We start from the raw sequence: 22,458 nt of genomic DNA, 5'->3' as shown, positions 1-22,458 counted from the left end.
TGAAACCGCAGCACCCGGAGGAAACCCACACAAACACGGGGAGAACATGCAAACTCCACAGAGAAATGCCAACGGACCTCACTGAAACTCAAATCTACGACCTTCTTGCTGGGAGGCGACAGCCACCGCGCCACCTCAATAAAGCTTTTTCCTTTTTATTTAAAATTTTAATTATTAACTTTATTTACCATAATAGTTGAATTATTTTGCTTATAATAACATTTGTTTAAAAGTTCCCCATGTACAGTATGTACTGCTGAGGACACTGACCTGGACAGACTGTTGTTCATACATTCAGTTTATTATAGTTTTTAAAACATTTGTCATTTTTTGTTTTTATTTTGCTGAGAAATATCCAAAATATAGATATTTTATTATTGAATTATTATTGTATTATTAAATGTATTAAATTATAATATTTTTTTTGATAGAGAAAATAAAATGATTTTCCATCTGGACCTTTTGAAGAACTCTTTAGAGTTTAGCCCTGTATGAGTCTAAAATGTCATTCATAATGGTCTTAAAACTTAACTTGGTGAAACCTGCAGAAACCCTGTAATATCCCGTAGAGGTTTTTGCATCTGAACTCTTCATATATACATTTTGCATAAATGGGGAGTTTTATTTATTCCATTACATTAGTATTCACAACCCATTTATGTGTTAATGGCTGTTATAGACCTGGAAATGGAATTTAAGCCATTGTAAATCTTGAAATCTTTTGGAGTACACTCCTTTTTTGAAAGACCCTAGGTGGCTTATTGTTTTAAAAAATGCACAAACACATTTTCCATTCCACTTTCCACCATTTTTAGTTTTTTTATGTGAACTATATAGTTACCAAACTGTAAGAATGCCAAAATGTTCTAAAGACTTTTACAGGGCATTTTCACCCTTGAGGCACATAAACCATTACATTGATCGTATCTATTTTATCACAAATATTCTTGTTTATACACATTTATTACAGTAAAATAAACATCATCGTGATCTTCAAACACTCTTGGACAGTCATAAAAAAGACCAACATACACCCAAACACCCATGCAGATCAGATCACATCTGTGACTGAATCTTCAGGATCATCCAAACTCAAATTCTCTGTTATGTAATCTTTCTGAATTGATAGTTTTGAGGATTTTCAGTTTTAAGTACCGAGTGTCTGCATGTGTGTCTTCTCTATCAGTAATCCTTTTAATCAAAAAGTGCAATCAGGTTTTATGCCAGTGAGCAGAATGTGTTAGCGAAACAATGTCTGATTCCACTGCAGCACTGAATAAATGAGATTTCTGAACATCCCAAAGCATCTAATCTCAGTTTAAAGGAACAGCCTCACCTGTCAGAGAGCAGTGTGAGGGTTTGTGTAAAATGCTCTCAAGGAAATGCTGCACCAATAGAATAGCAAACAGATTATAGCCTCACTCAACACACATGCACATACACTATGCACACACACTACTCACTCACTCAACAGTGTGTGTGTGTGTGTGTTTGTGTGTGTGTGTGTGTGTGTGTGTGTGTGTGTGTGTGTGTGTGTGTGTGTGTGTGTGTGTGTGAGATAGGTAGTTAGTTGTCATAGGGCTGTTGTTTGGTTGGTAGGGTAATCAGGGTGATTACAGGTAAAAGTGTGTTGCTAGGGTATTATAGGCGGTATACAGGATGCTTGCAAGAGAATAGCTCGAAGAGGAGAAAAATTTGGTTAGCTTTACATTTTAGTACAAAATCACTAGGTTTTAACAAAAATAACATATGGAACTTATACTGATAACCTGTTGTATATATAAATTGTTAAAAAAATTCAGATTTTGTCAGCGGCAATAGCCTAGTGGTTAAGTGCGCTGACATAAAGCACCATAGTGCTCACGGTGACCCGAGTTCAATCCCTGGCTCGAGGTCTTACGCCGACCCTTCCCCTTTCTCTGCTCCCAATGCTTTCCTGTCTGTCCTCCACTATCCTCAATAAGAAAAAAAGGTGAAAAACTCCAAAAAGAAAAAGAGAATAAAATAAATTCAGATGTTTATTGTAATTACCATATCAATAACATCGATGGTTCTTTGTTATGAGTATAAAGCGGTCAATACACTATAAAAATAAACCATAACACTTGGAATAAACTTGTTCCAAAAATGTTTGAATTTGTTTCGTCTGTTGATCTCAAAAGAAGATATTCTGAAGAACGTTAGAAACCAACATCCATTGACTTTTTTTTGTTTGTTTGTTTTTTCCTACTATGGATGTCAATAGTGACTAGTTTCCAGCATTCTTTAAAGAGCCCCTATTATAGGTTTTTAAAAAATGAGCTTCCATGCAGTATGTAACACAGCTCTAAGTGAATGAAAACGTCCAGCTGAGGGTTAAATCTGAAAAAGCACCTTGTTTAAAAGTATCGATTTACAATTTAAAAAAAAACAAATTGAGTTGTTTAAATGATTCGTCGTTTAAATGATTCGTCGTTTAAATGATTCGTCATTCGTCATTTGTCCGGATCTTTTGCCTGTTCATATTGACGTCGACACGAAACACTACCAAATATGAACTACTGGATCTGGTAAAACATGAACGCGCCTTTCCCTTCAGACAATAGTGGAGTGCAAGGGATCATGGGATTGATCATGACACAAAGATGACGATCACTGAGAAAATCACAGAGAAAATCAGCTGCAGGGAATAAAGTGTACCCCAAGTTCATTTTCACACCAACACCACAGTATAGCCAACCGTGTGCTGTGTTTGTTCTTGTAATTTTTCTGATGATTGATACAATAACCTACCCTGCAGTCCCTGTTTGTTATTAAATGAAGGATCAGTAAAGACTATTAACGTACAGGACTTTGTCAGTAACGGTTACATAGTTTGTATGGATCAGATTCTTCCAGATCCTGTTAGTGTTTCTCCTTCACAATGTGTGATTAAAATGGTTGCCTCGTTTTCTGTAGTTGGCAAAATATGTATTTAATTGTGTGATTGTAACTTGTAATCGCCCCACGTGGCTTGTAATCACGTACCTGTAATAGATCAGTGCTTGTAATGTATCTCTCAGGTTAAATCTTTAAAGCTATTTCACATTACGTGTCCAAAAACACATTGAAAACGTCACGCATGCTTCTTCCTTCACCGATTTAAATGCATTTTGTGCTCGCGATCTCTTGCTGTTTGTTGCTGTAGCCACCATCAGCTGTTCCTCACACATGTGGCTTGGTCAATTTGCAAAATAGTGGATTAATACTGAATGTGTGTCGTTGTTTATACTTGGGGTTGTGGTTAAAAATAGAGGAATATGCTGGTGTTTAAATGCATTGCTTTAATGCATTCTTGCATTGGGCTCACACATATCTGTGCTCTGACTACTTCTGGGGCATTTCTCTCCATCTCGCGCTGAACACAGTCAACCAATCACAATAGACTGGGTCATCAGATCAATCAACGCAGATTAGCCTCACGCGAAGGAGGGGTTTGGGAACAAATGAATCACTGAACAAATACTGAACAAAATCACTGAACTCGCGACCCTCTACCATTTGTCTTTGCTATGGCCACCATCAGCTGTTCCTCACATGCACGGTCAATTTTCAAAATATTTTCAAAATAGTTTCCACTGTGTGGATTAATACTGAATGTGTGTCATTGTGTTTACTTGGGGTTAGGGTTAAGAGTAGAGTAATATGCTGGCGTTTAACTGCATTCCTGCATTGGGTTCTCACATACTCTGCTACTTCATAGCTGTTGTGGGCATTTCTCTCTATCTCACGCTGAAACCAGTTGACTAATCACAAAGACTGGCTCATTGGACCAATCAGCGCAGATTCATCATATGGGAATCGTTGGGATAATTTGGTCAAAATAAATGCATATTATAAGACAATGAAATTGTTTTTTGACCTTGCATGCATATCAGCCTGTCGTTGAAGACCCCCAAAACCAAAATATGACCTTTTATAAGGCATAACAGGGGCTCTTTAAAACATTTCCATTGTGTTCAACAAGAAAGAAACTCAAACATAATTGGAACCACTTGAGGTTGAATCAATTTTCTTCCCTTAAATATTCAAAGTAGTAACCCATTCCCTCTTTTGTTTGATTAACATTATTGATCTAATGTAATCTTACACATCTGATCCTAGTTAGTTTTCATCTAACTAGGTGCTGCTAGTATGTGCTGTTGTTTCTTCTAGACAGTTCTCAGAATCAGAATCAGTTTTATTGCCAAGTGTGCTTCACACACACAAGGAATTTGTTTTGGCTACAGAAGCTTCCAGTATACATAAAGTGACGAGCGACAACACAAAATAAATATGAAAAAAAGACGATAAACATTAAACAAAGATGCAGTTAGTCAAAAAGATCTGGACAGTTGCTTTAGTTTTTTCAACATTTTATGTAAATTACTATGCATTTGCTACAGTGTTGTGGGTGGATATCAGGATAAATGCCTTCCTATTGAGTTGCTAATATGTGCTGATCAAGGGTACTATGCATTTTCTATGGTGTTCAGTATTTTGGATTGCTCCCAGGTAGTTGCTCTGGTGCTAGGTGATGTCTTATTAGCTCAAGTTTTATTTTATTTTTTCCAGGTGAACAATGTAATTAATTTCACCTCTTAGATATTAGAAACCAGCCTTCACTGACATTTTGTTCATTTTCCAATGGATGTCAATGGAGTTCTTTGAAACTTGTCCTTTGTGTTTAACAGAAGAAAGTAACTCAAACAGATTTGGAACTACTTGAGGTTGAGTAAATAATTTTTTGGGGGTGAACTATCCCTTGAATATTTGAAGTATTATCGCAATCCCTCTTTTGTTTGATTAACATTATTGATCTAATGTAATGTTATACATGATTTTCATCTATTTACATAGGTGTTTTTAGTATGTGCTAATGTTTCCAGACAGTTGCTTAAGTTTTCTTGACATTTTTCAACGATTTTATTTAAATTTTCTATGCATTTGCTACAGTGTTCTGGATAGAAGTTAGGATAAATGCCTTCAAGTGGCTTCCTATTGACTTGCTAGTGTGTGCTGATCAAGGTCGCTAAGGTGTTCTACCTAGTTGCTAGGCGGTTTGGGGGTTTTTATATTAATTACTATGCATTTTCTATGGTGTTCAGTATTCTGGATTGCTCCCATGTATTTGCTCAGGTGCTAGGTGACTTCTTATTAGTTCAAGTTTTATTTTTTTCCAGGTGAAGATTGTAATTTGTTTCACTTAGGAATGTAATTGCTCATTTTGAAAAAAAAAAACAAAAAACAAAACATTATAATAATTATTATTTCCATGGTACAGGATGATTCATGTGCCAGTTTGTAACACTCAGGTGTTTTTTCACCGTGGGTAAGGTCAAATTTAATGATTCTCTTTATCATGCTCCTGCAGGTGAGGATGATGACGATGAAGAATGTGGAGAAGAGAAGCTTCCCTCCTGCTTCGATTATGTCATGCATTTCCTCACCGTCTTCTGGAAAGTTCTCTTTGCTTTCGTGCCACCCACCGACTACTGGAACGGGTGGGCGTGTTTCGTGGTGTCAATCATTATGATTGGCGTCCTGACGGCTTTCATCGGTGACCTGGCATCTCATTTTGGCTGCACCATCGGTCTCAAAGACTCGGTCACAGCAGTGGTGTTTGTGGCGCTGGGCACTTCAGTACCAGGTGAGGAACAAGCACAACTGCCTCTGATTTTTGCATTTCAGCCACCCATATTTATATTTACATACAGTCATTTATCACAGAAAGAGGATGTCCAAGCGCTTGTGCGTGCATGTGTGTGAGAGTGTGAGTGTGCAGGGCTATGATTATGATATATCAAATAATTATGCAGAGTAAAGCTCCTTGCTACATTGCACCCCCATATATTACCTTCATCAGTCATGATAACTGTTATTTAAAACAGGACACACATACCGCATGTACAGAAGACTCACACACACACACACACACACACACACGCACACACACACACACACACACACACAGATGTTAGATATATTGAGTCTGCTGGAAGTGCAGTGCATGTTCACCATGTTTAGTATTCCAGACACACTGGACTGCTCATAGAGAAAATGCTGAGAGAGCAGAAAGCACAAGCATTCCCATCTCTCTCTCTCTCTTTCTCTAATTCGGTTCTTCTCCCTCTTTACCTCACTCACTTCATTTCTTTCCTTTTCATCCTCCATTTCTCGCCCTTTTGCTCTCCTCATCTCACTGCAGGAACTCATTTCTTTGCATTTGGGTCATGCTTTCCAGTAAAAGTCAGTGTACGTGGACAAAAGAAGACGTTATTTTGATCATCTGTATTTGCTCAAAGTATGCCTAAAGGGATATTTCCCTTTTTTCGTCCATATACAAGGAATATCAAAGGTTTGAAACACTCTTGGTCTTTTCGTCTATATACAAGGAATATCAAAGGTCTGAAACACTCTTGGACTTTGTTTGTCTTTCACACAGTAAGGAAAGGCTATAAAGGTTTGTAACAGGTCAGTCAGGCATGACGTTTTCATTTGTAGATAAAATGACTGTACTCAGAATTTTTTATGACCCCAATTTATAATTCAGTAGAGGAAAAAAGATTAATTAAATATTGATTGAGCAGAACTTTTTGTGTAAAAGAGGATTATTGAAGAACTTCAAGCAGTGTCCCATTTTTCATGTTTATTTCCTTCATTTATAGCATTTCATAACTGCATCTTATAATAAATGTGTCTATTATTTCTTAAAACAAATCAATTCCTCTGCAATTATCCAACACAGTTTGAGGAAGTTAGTGCTGTCACCATATGCCAGTATTGACTATAACTGTGATACTTCAAAAATGAAGTATTGATATAGCCTTTGTTATGGGTGTCACAAAAGGCATTTATTGCTAAAGCTAAATAAGTCTATTTAAATCGTATGGTTACTTTAACAACAAAGCACATCCTTTAAAAGACGTATACTCTATTTAATAGTGTGATTTATTATTGATAAAAATTACAATGTTAGTTTAAAATAAAGTTGTAGATATCTTTTAATTATGGCATACATGCACTTGTCAGCATAGAGTAGATGTCTGTTGAACTGTTGTGCTGATGATGAAAGTTATATCATGCACACTGCATACACAGCCTAGCATTCATGTTAAAATCAAAGTATTATTTGAGCTAAATTGTGGTGCTAAAATTGAGTCCTACATGATTCTTTTACTGTATATCCAGTCATAGTCTGTAATGTCAGGCATTGCTGTTTAGGCTCCATAAGCTTAAGATGAATGAACAGCACTACTCAGTAACACTCTGTGCCACAAGGTTAATAAACTCACCCAAACAGATCCAATATGAGATGAATCACATTTATACTGAACGTAAATAACATATTACAACTTACATCGGCACAAAAAGATCCACATTAAACCCAAGAAGTCTTTTAACCCTGGAGGCCTTTAGACGCATTGCACCTCAGCTTAAATTGATTGCTAATATATTGCAAACATTAAAAAATAATTACAATTTGGTGGAAAACTGCAGGATTTTTATGCTTTTTTTGTTGCCATATGTATATAATTACAATGCAGATTTTATAACCATGCTAAACCATGTTGCATTCTCAAGTAAAGCTACTGGCCAACTGGCACTGTTTCATATACTCTCCAACACTGATTTTTACTTGTATTTGGTGCTTGGCAAGTGATAATTTTAGTCCCTGTGTATAAGGCGAAAAATATACAATCTGTAGTAAGATATACAGTGCTTCCCAGCATAAATAAGTACACTGCTCACTGCTTATATTTTCTGTAGGATGCTTTACTATAATATATTTGTGCATATACATTAGATTAGTGCCGAAAACCAAGCAAGAAATAATCTAACAAAAAAAGCTTAAGATCGCAGTGCAAAAATGAGTACATCCAAATTAATATTTTGGGAAAAAATGTTAAATAAAATTTCAATAAACAGGAAAAATCTAAACAAACATAAAAAATACAATATTTTGTTGACTTTTTAAAGTTGTAATTTTTTTTTTGCAATAACTCGTTTAAATTTAAATGTATTATACTTCTATTTCTACAAATGTTAGGTGATGAAGCTCCCATTTTAAAGGGCATCTTTTGTAAGCTGTTTGGTTAGAACTGTCTGTAGGTCTAGGTAGGTGTCCACTGTCATATTGGAATGATAGAAACGTAACAAGTCTCTTTTTAAAAAAATTCTGATGTTAAAATAAAAACCTAAATCCCAGTGATTTTGAGGCCCAATGCAACATGACGTAGGAGTGCAGTTTTCCCCACCCACCGAATTAATTGACAGGCGCCATGTTTCTATAATGACTTGTATACACATGTCCACAGAACAATTTTTTTTTTTGCAAATAAGCTGGAATTAAACTATTTGTTACAACTCTCTGTGATTTTTATAAGTTTAAAATGTTTGTAAAACAGAGCATCTTTGTGATAAAGGCAGTAAAATCGATATCTAATTCTTAACCGCTATAATCACCACGGCTGCATGGTGTCAGTAAAAAAAAGACAAAGCAGCTCATTTGGATTTAAAGTCACAGCCTACAAAAACAGCTACACTGTACTTAGACACCAAAATGGGCAGATTCTGGAGGCTATAATAAATAATCTGATGGGTCATTTGAGCTAAAACTTTACAGACACATTCTGGAGACACCAAAGGCTTATCTTACAACTTGTAAAAGGGGTAAAATATGTGCTCTTTAATGTATATATCTGTTTAATAAAGCAGTTTTGTTTAAATACACCAAAAGTATTGGCTATACTCGCTGAGAAATGACGAAAACTATTCATTTTCAAAAGAGGATGTACTCATTTATGCTGAGCGCTGTAAGGGTAATTACATTTATGTTTAATTGATCTGCCTAACATAATAAAATACCAAATTTGATCTTATATTTACCGATGGGTTTTTGTTAGAAAGTATTTCTAATAAATAAATTAGATTTAATAGTATTTATTTATATGGTATTGGTAAAGTCAAAAATTCTGTTTCATTTTAACAAAAACATTGATGTGCTTACAATCGTTACTTGTAACAGGCCAAATAAGGGTCAAGGTAAATGAAGCAAACCCGAAAAATCGTTTTTACTGAAAGATTTACAATCGCATCTGATTGTTCTTTTGCTGCTTTTGCACCAACTCTGGTCCTGCTTAACAAAAAACATGGTGGTACTTACACTTTGTACTAGAAAAAGGTTAAAAAGGTCAATAGTAATGTAAATGAAGCAAACTTGAAAAAACTGTTCCACTGAAAGGTTTACAATCACCCCACATTGATTGTTTTTCTGCTGCGTCTGCACAGTTTGACAAAATGACAAATGCTGCACACAAACAGAGCGTTATTGGGTAGTTAGCGAGCATGTCAATCTGTATACTGAGAGAGATGAAAGCCAGTATTACTGAGAAAACAACTGAACTTCCAATTAGCCAAACACGCGGCCAGAAAGCAGACGAAGGAAGTGTTGCTCACTGATAAGACAACATTCGACAGTGCTTCTGAACTCAAAACAAAGTCCTTAGATTCAGTGCATAGTTTGAGGATCTTTTAATATTTTGCTTGATTAATTTAAAATGGAAATGGGTTTGATGATTGACGTACATCTTCTACATGCGGTCCTGCTAATGTCTGGTAATTATAATGATTTTATTTCTTTCTAGATGAAATGTTTTTGGCTCACGCTGTATTGTACAGGGCAGACATGCATGGAGTGTTTGACTGAGCCACACTTTATACTTGATAAAGTACTACAGTGTGTACATAACTATTATGCAAGTTGATGCTCTGATCATATTTTTTTCCCCAAGCATGTTTTACCAATTCCAAAACTACAGGTATATCATTCTTAATAACCGTTCAGATGAGTATATTTATTAAAGGTATATTTATTACCCTAATATGTTTGGAGTTATTTAAGAAGCATGCTAAGTGAACATTCTTGTTTATCTGAAAAATAATGCTGAAGTCAGATATTCTGCTTTGAAAATGTGTTTTCTATGCCAGAACGACTGTCTTTGTTTTGGTCACTTTAACCCGCCCAAAGCCAGTTTAGCCAAATAATATTCCAGCACCCCGGGTTGCCTAAGTGGAAAACTGCGTATTTGATTCATTCAGTCAAGAAGGCTCTCCAAGTAGGCAATCATGATCTCCGCTGGACAGTAGCAGCCTCCGAAATGAGACGCAGATTCAGAGTTCCACATGAGGTGGTTATTAATTAGCAAATAATATAAATATTACAAGCATAAACCTTAGGTGAGCAACACGCTACATGACGAGATTTGCAATTTGGCTGTTTGCACCAGAAGAAACATGACAGAAATTTAAATACAGCCATTCAGAAGCACATATTAGTGCACTCACTGCACTCCAACAAAATGGTTAGGTTTATAATCTAAATAATACATATTAAACCTCCTTAACATTATTGAATGTACATGCTGAATCACTGACACCTGTATTTGTTCTTTGTTGAGTCACAGTTCTAAAGTTCAATTTCAAATGTTTTATTTTATTTTCAAGATCTGAGGTGAACCATCTGCTACTGCTTTTAGTAGTATGGCAATAAATGTCATGTAAAATGGCATTCAAACTCACATTATTAGCATATAACACTGAATAAAGCACATGAGGTGTACCTGAGGTAATCATTGTTAGTTTTCTGTTGTTCGGCTGCAAGAAATAGAAGCCCTTTCTAAAATATTCATTTCAGGTGTTGATTAGGACAAAAAACATTTTAATATGAAAATTCTTTCTTTTCAGGGAATTCTTTCTATCAAGTGCCGTTGCTTTTAATCTAGAACATGGTTTAAGTCAGCCTTTAGGCTCCATAGTCAGGCATGATGTCGTCAATCTGGCAACCTGCGCTTGCGTGGAGTAGTTAGAGGAGGGACCGAGTGAAAATGTGCTTTGAACAAGGAGTGCAATACTTAGTTCAACCACTGGGTGTCAAACTTACATACTGCACCTTCAAGCAGGTTTCCTTTTACAGGTTAAATGTCTCAAAACAAGACATAACTCACATTAATTGAATTAATTTCAGAATTAGCAGATGTTCACAAGAAGTGTAAGTGGTTTTCTTTGAACTTTATCAATTTGTGACTGTAGATTTCAAATACATACTTTCTGAAAATCTTTCACATTTTCTGAAATTGAGACTTTATTACTGAGCTGTAAAACACTTCTTTTTTACTCCAAACATATGCACTTGCATAGGGAAATCTTTTCAGTTTAGTCTATATTCGCAAAGGTTTTTCAGAAGGATATGTTCATGGATAAATTTGATTATTTACAACATTCTACAGATGATTTGAAAATTTATATCAGTATTTTCTCAATTAAGTAAAAACATAGTCAAAATTCTCGTAACACATTTCAGTCTAATATATGAAAAATTCAATAATAATTTTGAGCTTCATTTCTTCAAATGTTCAGATTTTTGTGGTGAAAAAAATATGCAAATTAGTGCATATTAATGTCTGCATAATTAAGCATTGAAGAAAACTTTTAATACACAAAATTATCCAACTGGGTGATATGTGTTTTTCACTCTATTTACCTGCAGTTTCTTAATATTTTTTGTGGTTTAGAATTGGTACAATGTGCTTGATACAAATACATTGATTTGCATAATAATCATGCACGTGTATACACAAATATATATGTGTATATGTGTGTATATAAATTTGTGCGTAAATGTAAGCAGTCTGAGGTTTAAAACAGTTTCAAAGTGTGTAACAGTCTGGAAGGCTGATCCGTTAAACTGCTCCCGAGTGTCTCTCTGGGATGAAGCTTTGCATTGCACAGACACCCACATTAGCGGCAGTTGTCGTCCACCCGCTGCCAGGCTCTTTGGCAGGACTTTATACCAGACTGGGTGTTACTGAGACTTAACTGAGAATTTCCATGGTAATGCTATGGAAACGGCTCTGTCCATGCTGTTGTTTACGACAATATAACAGAACGGTGATGAATAACGAGAGGGAAAATGTTATTTCACAGATAAGTACTTTACAGTAAACCCAGATTTGACTTTATAATTCTGTGTCTTGAGATGCCGTTTGAGGTAGTTTGGCTCTTTTAAGTCTTTAAATGGCTGTTGTTGTTCTCAGATACTTTGTCAGATTCGCATGGAGAGTTCTTACCATTTGCTTTTAGATGGATGTTTTTAATGGAGTGGAATTACTATTATCATGCGAACGGCTCCAAGCTGTCATCTCATCCAGAAATGATTCATTTCTGTGAAAATGTTCATTGTTGTTTCTGCTGGGAATGTTCATGTTGACAAACATGCAAAAACCAAAAAAACACACTGGGCTTGACAATACATGAATTTCCAGGTGTGTGTGTATGTATATATATATATGTATGTATATATATATATATATGTATGTATATGTCCTATGTACTATATACTATATGAGGGAAATGCTGTGAGATTGTTGCATTTTTCAGGTTTTTCTTGCCACTTTAAAGCATTTGTGTTCATTTTTTGATAGGAATCCTATAATTTGCTGCCAATCTTGCATCTGTCACTTTATTAGGTACACCTGTACAACTGCTTGTTAACGCAAATTTTTAATCAGCCAATCACATGGCAGCAACTTAACGCATTTAGGCATGGTCAAGACGATCTGTTGTAGTTCAAACTGAGCATCAGAATGGGGAAGAAAAGTGATTTAAGTGACTTTGAATGTGGCATAGTTGTGGGTGCCAGACGGGCTGGTCTGAGTATTCCAGAAACTGCTGATCTACTGGGGTTTTCACGCACAACCATCTCTAGGGTTTATGGATAATGGTCTGAAAAAGAGAAAATATCCAGTGAGCGGCAGTTCTGTGGGTGCAAATGCCTTGTTAATGCCAGAGGTCAGAGGAGAATGGGCTACAGCAGCAGAAGACCACACCAGGTGCCAGTCCTATCAGCTAAGAAACTGAGGCTACAATTTGCACAGGCTCACCAAACATTCAGATGGTACGGTCAGAATTTAGTGTCAACAACATGAAAGCATGGATTCATCCAGCCTTGTATTAATGAATGTAGGGGGAAGGGCAGATTCGCATCATGGATGTGCAGCCGACAAATCTGCAGCAACTGCGTTATGCTATCATGTCAATATGGATCAAAATCTCTGAGGAATATTTCCAGTACCTTGTTGAATCTATGCCATGAAGGATTAAGACAGTTCTGAAGGCAAAAGTGGGTCCAACCCGATACTAGTAAGGTGTACCTAATAAAGTGGCCGGTGAGTGTATATGTTTTTCCTTCTGCAATCCACTTTTTATTTAAATTACTTTTTCTGAACAATGTTTGAAACAACCTACTTTACATCATAATTCAGAAAGAAATATAGTAAAACAATGACTTCTTTAAAAAAGAGGACCAATCCTGATTTTTTTTTTTACAGAATGAATGAATTCTCTCATTAAACTTCACTCTGCAATTATTTTGAACACAAGCTTTTCAATGTAATAGCCAATAACTCAGAACAAGCAACACATGACATGACATGACACAACTATTGCAACATAACCATTGGCTCTGTTTTATTCTATTACAGTACTACATCTACTATGTGTGCGTGTGAATACTTCTTCTCTTGGCATGCACTGGTGCAGTACAAATATGCAAACAGGAATGTGCTCATATTATATTGTGTATCTGCAGGATGGCAAGACCTTTAAATGAGGAAAATGGCTCTTTGTGGCCACAGGCAGCTAACAGTAATATGAAGATATCCAGAGCGCTTTAGCAGGGTTACGTGTGATGGAGCGTATTAGCATAACCAAAGCGAGAGAGGAAGATTTAAAAAGACAGAGAGCTGGAAAAGGCCGCGTTTGAGCATGTCGGATTATTTAGAGGACAGAAAGCACAATCAGCATCCTCATGATTCCTCATCTGTCTGCAATAGATCAGCCTGTTAGCATGCGGAGAGAAAACACACAGCCCTCTGATTCCAGCTCAAATCAGAGGTTAACCAGACTGTTATTGTGAAATTACATCCTGACCAAAAAAGGAGAGATGAGAGAGAGAGATGAGAATACTGTGTGAGCATATGCTTGTGTGTGTGAGCGCTGCCAATAAATAAAAGACTACATTTGTTTTTAGATTATTTTCTACCATATTTTTTTGCTTATTATTTTATTTGCTTATTATTATTGTTTTATAATGACTTTTTAAAAGATTTAAAGATTAATCACAGTGCTCAGCATATAAGTACACCTCTCACAAATCTGTCTTTTAAATTCATATTTTTAATAGGAAGCTATACAATATTATATTTGTGCTTATACAGTTGAAGTCAGAATTATTAGCCCCCCTGAATAATTAGCCCCTCTGTTTATTTTTTCCCCAATTTCTGTTTAACGGAGACATGTTTTCAACACATTTCTAAACATAATAGTTTTAATAACTCATCTCTAATAACTGATTTATCTTTGCCATGATGAAAGTAAATAATATTTGACTAGATAATTTTCAAGACACTTCTATACAGCTTAAAGTGACATTTAAAGGCTTAATTAGGTTAATTAGGTTAACTAGGCAGGTTAGGGTAATTAGGCAAGTTATTGTATAACGATGATTTGTTCTGTAGACTATCAGAAAAAAATCTAGCTTAAAGGGGCTAATAATTATGACTTTAAAATGGTTTTCAAAAAATTAAAAACTGATTTTATTCTAGCTGAAATAAAACGAGCAAGACTTTCTCCAGAAGAAAACATATTACCAAACATACTGTGAACATTTTCTTTGCTATGTTAAACATCATTTGAGAAATATTTAAAAAAGAAAAAAAAATCAGAGGGGGGCTAATAATTCTGACTTCAACTGTACATTAGATTAGTCAGTGCTGAAGCCAAATCTGGAGCTATTTAACAAAATAACTTTTGATAACGGTCCAAAAACCAGTACACCCAAATTTATGTTATAGAAAAATATTAAATACAAATTTAAAAAAGGAAAAATCAAGAGAAGCAAAAACAATTGAAAAATGTTGTTTAAATATTTTAGGTTGTAATTTAATTTATTTTTTATTTTAATTGTATTATCTTTCAATTTCTAAATATGTTTGGTGACTAAAATATAATTTTAATAAATATATCTGTTTAATAAATCTGTTTTGTTTAAATGCACCAAAATACGTTGCCTATATTCACTGAGAAATGGATACAAATATTCATTTTCAAAATAGGGTGTACTTAGTTTTGCTGAGCACTGTGTGTGTGATTATTTAATTTATAACATTTTTGTTTGGGTTATTTGTTCTTATTTTAAGCATAAACCACATGTTCTTGTTAGATTTTCCTTACTATAAACAATTAAATCATTCTAAATGATAAGGTAAATAAATACATGGTATTTTTTGTTGTTGTTTTTGTGCTATTTTAGTGCTATTGAGATGTTATTGTAGTTTTTATTTATAGTTTAAATTAATAATTTTTCTTTTTATATATTCTGTTTATATTTATTCTATTATTTTCTATAAATAATAAAACTCTTTATAAGTATTTCAAAAGTTTCAGATTTAACTTGTTTTAGTTTTATTTTAGTATTTAATTATAGTTAAATATTTAATAGAAAATAATTGTTGTAATAATTAATTTTTATTGAATTTTAGTTCAAGCGTTTTTGTAGTTTTGTTGTTTTTATCTTTTTTTCAGTTTATTGATATGTCTGTATATTTTTTATTTTATTTTATTTTATTTTATTTTATTTTATTTTATTTTATTTTATTTTATTTTATTTTATTTTATTTTATATTATTTTATTTGATTTGATTTTATTTTATTTTATTTTATTTGTTATATTATAATATTTTTAATTTTAATTTATTTAGCACCACAGATAGAATGTTGAAATATCAGTTTTGATATTTGAATATCTCTTTTTTCAATATTAATTTAAACAATGTTTTCATAAGATGTTGCATATTTGTGCATTGTATTTTTTTCCAAAATATGTATATATTGTTTGTTTGTTTGTTTGTTTGTTTGTTTGTTTTGTTGTACTTATTTTAATGCATCATGTTGAACAAGATGAAAATATTATGGATTATTTCTTTGGCAACTATCTGAGGAAATGTTTTTTGGTTTTATTTCACTATCATATAGTTTAAGTTCTGTTTATTTATTTTTTGATCGTTTAGATTTTTGTTTATGTTTTATATTATTTGCTTTAAACAAATTTTGCATTATTGTTATTTTTTATTAATCTATGAAATTAGTCTGTTTATGAGTAATTGTCAGAAATACAGTACTAATATCTTTGTCTTTTCCTCTGCCTTCTTTGTCATTAGACACATTTGCCAGTAAAGTGGCAGCGATACAGGATCAGTACGCCGATGCGTCCATTGGGAACGTGACGGGCAGCAACGCTGTGAACGTGTTCCTGGGCATCGGAGTGGCCTGGTCCATCGCCGCCATCTACCACAACTCAAAGGGCCACGACTTCAGGGTGGAGCCAGGAAACCTGGCCTTCTCCGTCACCCTCTTCACCATCTTCGCCTTTATCTGTGTGGCGGTGCTCATGTACCGGCGCCGGCCCGACATTGGCGGTGAGCTGGGGGGTCCGCGGACTGCGAAAGTGCTGACCACCATGCTCTTCGTCAGCCTCTGGCTCCTCTACATCCTCTTCTCCTCTCTGGAGGCTTACTGCCACATCAAGGGCTTCTAAACATACGCTCACACATACGCAGAACTACACACATGCACACACACACACACACACACACACACACACACACACACACACATACACAAATTCATGCATTCTGGAGAAAACTAGCAAAGACTGCAGAGGAAGGCAACAGCGGTGGATGATGGTTTTCCACAGACCATCGTTTCTCCACACATCACTTGTTCATCTTCATCTTCCTCCGCTCAACGACTGCATCTGATTGGACCTCAGTGTTCAGACATCAAAATCTAGACTATGAAATTGCTACCTTTAACTACTGTAGTTGTGCTTTTTTTAACCTAAACCGGTGTAAAAGCCACGTGGGGCCGTGGAATCTGTAAGCTCCCTTCATAGTGCCATGGAACTCTGGGTAATGTGGCTGTGTGTTATAGGTTTGTTATGTTGGAGCAAGCGGTACTGTAATTTTGCTTGGGTGATTTATTATTTTTTTCGGACGCACCACTTTGTGTTTACGGTAATGTAATCGAAAGGGGTTAACTCTTCGCACATCGTCTTAAACAGCTTTTGTTGTTCTTAAGAGCAGCTGTGTGTGTAACTAGTTCCTGTGAAGGCCAGTTTTTCTGTGCAGTTCATTTCAGTTCAGAAGAGAATAACAATAAGGAGAATGCAGTGCTAATCTCTGCCGGCGCTGAAGCTTTAGAGACCAGAGACGCACTAGTGCAAGACTTTTAAAAGCCTCGATCTGCTGGAAGAGCTCGGGTCGAGGAACATCCGGAATTTTCCATTATGATTATAGCGCACTTCGTTATGGATTAGATTATTAATTTATGCAATTGATGGAGGTCTGTGCAGTAAGATAATCCAGCATGTGACATGCTTTTGCCAACATCACATTGAGAGTTTACAATTAAGACTGTTACTTTCCGTCCAAACAAACATGTATACTATGGGAAATACACCGGTGGCCATATTTTCAGATACAATTTACAGTCTTACACAGGCAAGCATGTAAAATTGGGAGTCTTTTGCTTGATAAATAAATACACTGAGTCACTCATCTACGTGGAGTTTACGAGGGCGCGCTTTCCCTCCAAACCTGCCGAGATTGCTTCTTTGTACTTTAAAGATTCGCTGCATACAGAACTGTAAGGTAAATCTCATAGCGTAGTCACAGTTTTAGACGTAGCTCGATTTTTAAAAGCAGAAGTTGTAGAACTAACCTGAATTTGATTCTGATTATATTTAGGAAAGCATGGTTTAATGCAATCAAAGCGAGCGGAGCTCAGTTTAAATTTAGAAAACGCAATTGCAGGATTTTTCACTTTTTTTCCCCAGCAAGCATTTTTTGTTTTAAAAGATGTCTAATAGACATCTAAACATAGTCATCTTGGCTAAAACAAGGCTAAACTTGGGCTGTCAGTGAAAATCTAATAGACGTCTAAGAATAGGATGAGAATACGAAATATAAGAATGAATAACTACACGTAAATTAGTATACAAGTATATTATATCTTTATTAGATTTTCACTGACAGCCCAAGTTTAGCCTTGGTTTAGCCAAGCTGTCTACTTTTAGATGTCTATTTAACACAAAATTGTTTGCGGGGTCCAAAGTTGAATTTTCCAGTCTTAGTGGATATGCTCTTAAAAATAAAGGTTCTTCATCGCCATTGATGGTCCTACGGAGAGAGCCATTATCATCCGTTAAACATAAAGGTTATTTGAGTGTTTTTCTGCTGATAACCCAGCTATTGGAACCTTTATTTTTAAGAGTGAAACTGAAATCACGTTTCTGGACTGAGCACAGCAGATCTGACGTGTAGATTTTTTGGACTTCATCTGTTGTGTAGTTTGCACCAAAATTTGCCAAAGGGAAAATCTTTCTATCGGAGAACTGAAGTGTGCCACACAGCCCCTGAAGTGGGTTTTGTATTTCGATACTTACATTTTTTACCCACACCAAAAATGTCCTTGCAAGGATAAAGAGGCCTTGGTGACATTTCTTATCGGTGTTTGTACTGAAGGGATCCAGCCTACAGCTCTTTTACTGCATCCGAACACCTTTTCTCATGACGAAAGAGTGTTTTTAAAGGGATTCTGAGTTGGGGTTTGTAGTTGCAGTAGCTTGATTTTGAAAGTGACAGCTTGAAGAGCTCTTTTTTTCATTAGGTTGTTGTGTTGTTTGATTTTGTTTTACATTTGTAATGAAAGGAATCAACATTGTACCAGCGCCAGGGCATTTCCATTGGAAAACATTGATGATGACCGTCGGTCCCTTATGAAGATGGTCCGCTGTTGCTTGCGTATTTTAATATCCACAAGAAAGACACTACAAAGAATGAAGGAAAAAAAACACCATCATCAATAAAGAGACCTTTTTCTTTAAGTCTAATATTTAACCAATAAACAAAGCTGGAGCGAGTCGGTGAAACCATGTGAATTACAGCCATACCAAGACTCTCGCCAGACCAGACTCTCGCCGTACGTTCTGCTCGTCACGCCAAGCGGTGTGTCTCTCCGTACGGGATGATGGAACTCTACATGGTCTCAACGGTTTATACTGTATATGTATTTGCTTTGGCAGAGCAGAGGTCAGCAGTCGCGCATCTGTGCTCTATAAATCAGGGCGTGGCTGCATCAGAACCACCCCCCCTGTGAAGCCTAGCCCCTCCCCTGCCCCGCCCCCTTGTTTGCCATGTCCATATTTGGAATGTTAATGTGCTTTCTTGTTGACAAATGCATGGATGCTAACCTGTCTGTATATAGTACGCAGAATCCCCTTCATTAATGTAGTCTACCGAGGTTTGAAAGCTGTATAGATATTCAGACTTTTCGTTCGTTCGTTCGTTTGATTTTTCCGTCCGTAAGTTTCATTTGAACGTGTTTAGGTTTTTTGGGTTTTTACTTGCACATGTATATTAAAAAGGCAGTATCTGTCGTTTGGTACAGGAGCACATGTACAAACAGTGGAAGCAATATATCAAGATCCTTCGCTTGGTTGTTGCAATGCCTGTATTATTTAACAGTGTGGCATATTCGAAGCGTTCAGGTGTGTGTATGTATATACTGTACAGTAGAATGAAGGCAGACTCTGCCATTATCACAGAGAGAATACAACATATTTATTTGAGACCCTTAAGAACTTCTGAATGACAAATATTGCCTTTTAGATTGATTGTTGCATAGAGCTTTTGTTCTAGTTTCTTTGCTGAGCAGTGTGTGAGTGTGTGTGTGTGTGTGTGTGTGTTTGAGCAGTCTGGAGCAGCCTGTGATGTTTGTATGAATTAAGGCAACGTAGAATTTGTAATATTTCTGCTCCAAAAAAAAGTAAACCATCTGGAAAATGTCTGTAAAACGTTAGGAGAATGTGTGTGTGTGAAGCGTCAGGGTTTGTCTTACATTCCTAACCCCTCTCTCTCTTCCTCACTGCTCAGATGGACTCTAGCCTTTCAGGGGTTTAATACTAATCTTTGATAATATTATTTCCTCCTCTTCCCGTCTCTCTCTCTCTCTCTCTCTCTCTCTCTCTCCTCTAACTCTCCACTCCAAGGCCTCACTAACATCTTGCATTAATGTGTCCTGTGAAAAATCTAGGCTTTATGTTGTAAACAATCGCAGTGTATATGTGTAAAAATGTTCCTGAACAGTGCGTATACGTGTGTAAGTGTCTACATTTCACTTATTTATAATGTATAAATTCATAGCATGTATAAAGGTTTGCAAAAACCACTCGCACTGCAGAAAATACCGCTCCTGACTAGCTGTTTTGTCTAGTTTTCCAGTTTTACACATGTAGGATAAGGTTTGTTTTCAAAGAATATCTATATATATAGACTTATTATTTTTTGCTGTTCTTTAAAGCATAATATAAGCAGGTTTATGCTTAAAAAGAAGAGATCTACTTATTAGAACATATCAAATATGTTATTTTTGCTAGAGAACAAGACAAAATACTTTAGTTTTCTTTATTTTGCAGTGTAAACAACATGGCAGAAAGCTCTCATGCCAAAGCAGGACTGAATGTATTGTATGTAACGTAATAGCTAATCTAAATGAAGGTTTTATTATATTATCTGTCTTGTACAGATCGAGGGGCTCGAATCATTGTGTGTGCGTGTGTACGATCACTGTAAGCTTATGCTGAGAGTCATGTTAATGCAAGTGTGTGTGGCCTTGTGGCATAGTGTGTCTTACACAGTCCTCTTGTCATGGGCTTATTTAAGCTGACTCTGTTTTCCTCTCTCACGCTCTCTCTCTCTCTCTCTCTCTCTCTCTCTCTCTCTCTATCGCTTTATTTCTCGCTGTTCTGTTTTGATCGTTAGGTTGTTTTATTTCCGAACTGAATAATTAAATATGAGATTTTTTTGTTTTGATTTTATTTTTATGTTGCACTCAATCTAATAAGATGGACGTCCACTAACTGTGATTGCTCCCCTAGTACACCTCTACACAGGAAATAAAGTTTGGGAAATCCTGTTTAGAGCCAAGTTGGTGCAGTGTGTCTCTTTTTATGATTCTGGCTCTGAATATACACACACAATAACAACAACACTGGCAAAGGTGGCATCATTAAAGCTGTGCTTTGAAAAGCTACTCATAATTTAAAGCAGTCAACTACAGTGTTGAATATGTATATTTAGCGATGCTTAAAGTCGTAATGAAATCAAAATTTAGATTAAATGCTTAATTTTATATGTAAATAATGTTTTTTCATAGACAATGTATCTGTGCATTTCATTATTTTATAAAAATGTATTTGCCCTCATTATCTTTTATCAAATATCATTACTTTCTGTCCCCCGTAGAAATGACTTTTCTTCACTTCTGGTCACAGTGCGTGAAGTTTATTTCTAAACTAATTTCGAGAGGATCACGTGCTTATGATTGACCATGGCTGGTCCCACATTAGCTATCACATGATTTACCAATCAGGCCAATCCAAACGCATAATAAATAACCAGATTTCCTTACCTTATGCTGAGTTCAGACTGCATGATTTTAGCCCTGATTTTAACTTGCTGACAAATGGCTAAAATCACAGGCAAATCTGTGCTCGTTCGCATGAACAATCACAAAGTGTGAACTATCAGGCGCGATCTGAGAGAATCACAGATGAGTAAATATCTGGACCAGTCTGCGATTTAAATCATGCCTTGTAAAATGTGTTCTGATTGACAATACAATCGATGATTACCTACAGCCAATGAGAGAGCAGCTTCCACTAGTATGGGTATCTGCAGGACAGCGGGAGGTTGGGGGAGAAGTTAAAAAGGCTTTTTTCCGTCTATTTGGGCCCAAGAAATGGAGGAAAAACTGGAAATTTGGCAGGAGCACCCATGTCTGTTTGACGTGTCATCTGAGCAATATCACTACCAGGTCAAAAAAGAAAAACGTTGAAGAGAAATTGCTAATTCACTTCAAAACCCAGGTGAGCAAATTAAGGACCTTTTCTACCCCACTAAAGGCTTCTTTCTCATTATGTAGTTAATCACAAAAGATAAACTACGTGACTTCGTGTTGTTTCCAGGTCACTTTTCACATGTACTTGGTTGTGAGACGTAGTTTGTGGACCGAGACATTGTTGTCTGTGATTCTCCTATTGTAAAGTCATGCAGTGTGAAACCCCCTGTCGTCGATTCATTCTGCAGTGTAAACACAGCAGACAGAATGCTACCCCAGATAGTCATGCAGTGGGAAAACATCTGTGACGTGACCCCTATAACAAGGAATAGTCTTAACGAATAAATTCAGGGGAGTTTTCGAGACCTACCTGAGCTCTCTCCTGATGAAATGGGAGGGAGCCCATGCTCAAGGATCTTCTGAGCTCAGGGCTCTCTCCCTAGA

At 36.0% G+C, this 22,458-nt stretch overlaps 1 protein-coding gene across 4 annotated transcripts in view; it reads left to right on the top strand.

Moving 5' to 3' along the window:
* The window catches only part of slc8a1b (solute carrier family 8 member 1b), a 136,301-nt gene extending 115,200 nt beyond the window's left edge, over positions 1-21,101 (top strand). For all 4 annotated transcript variants that reach the window (XM_056476672.1, XM_056476671.1, XM_056476673.1 and 1 more), the window contains 2 exons: positions 5,372-5,647; positions 16,275-21,101. In XM_056476672.1, the coding sequence (XP_056332647.1) occupies positions 5,372-5,647; positions 16,275-16,651 (653 nt within the window). In that variant the 3' untranslated portion in view covers positions 16,652-21,101. The remainder of the gene's footprint in view (positions 1-5,371; positions 5,648-16,274) is intronic.
* The last annotated feature ends 1,357 nt before the right edge of the window (positions 21,102-22,458 follow it).

The sequence above is a fragment of the Danio aesculapii genome, chromosome 17 (genome assembly GCF_903798145.1).
Source record: "Danio aesculapii chromosome 17, fDanAes4.1, whole genome shotgun sequence".
Lineage (NCBI taxonomy): Eukaryota > Metazoa > Chordata > Actinopteri > Cypriniformes > Danionidae > Danio > Danio aesculapii.
This window is presented reverse-complemented; position numbering and strand designations above follow the sequence as displayed.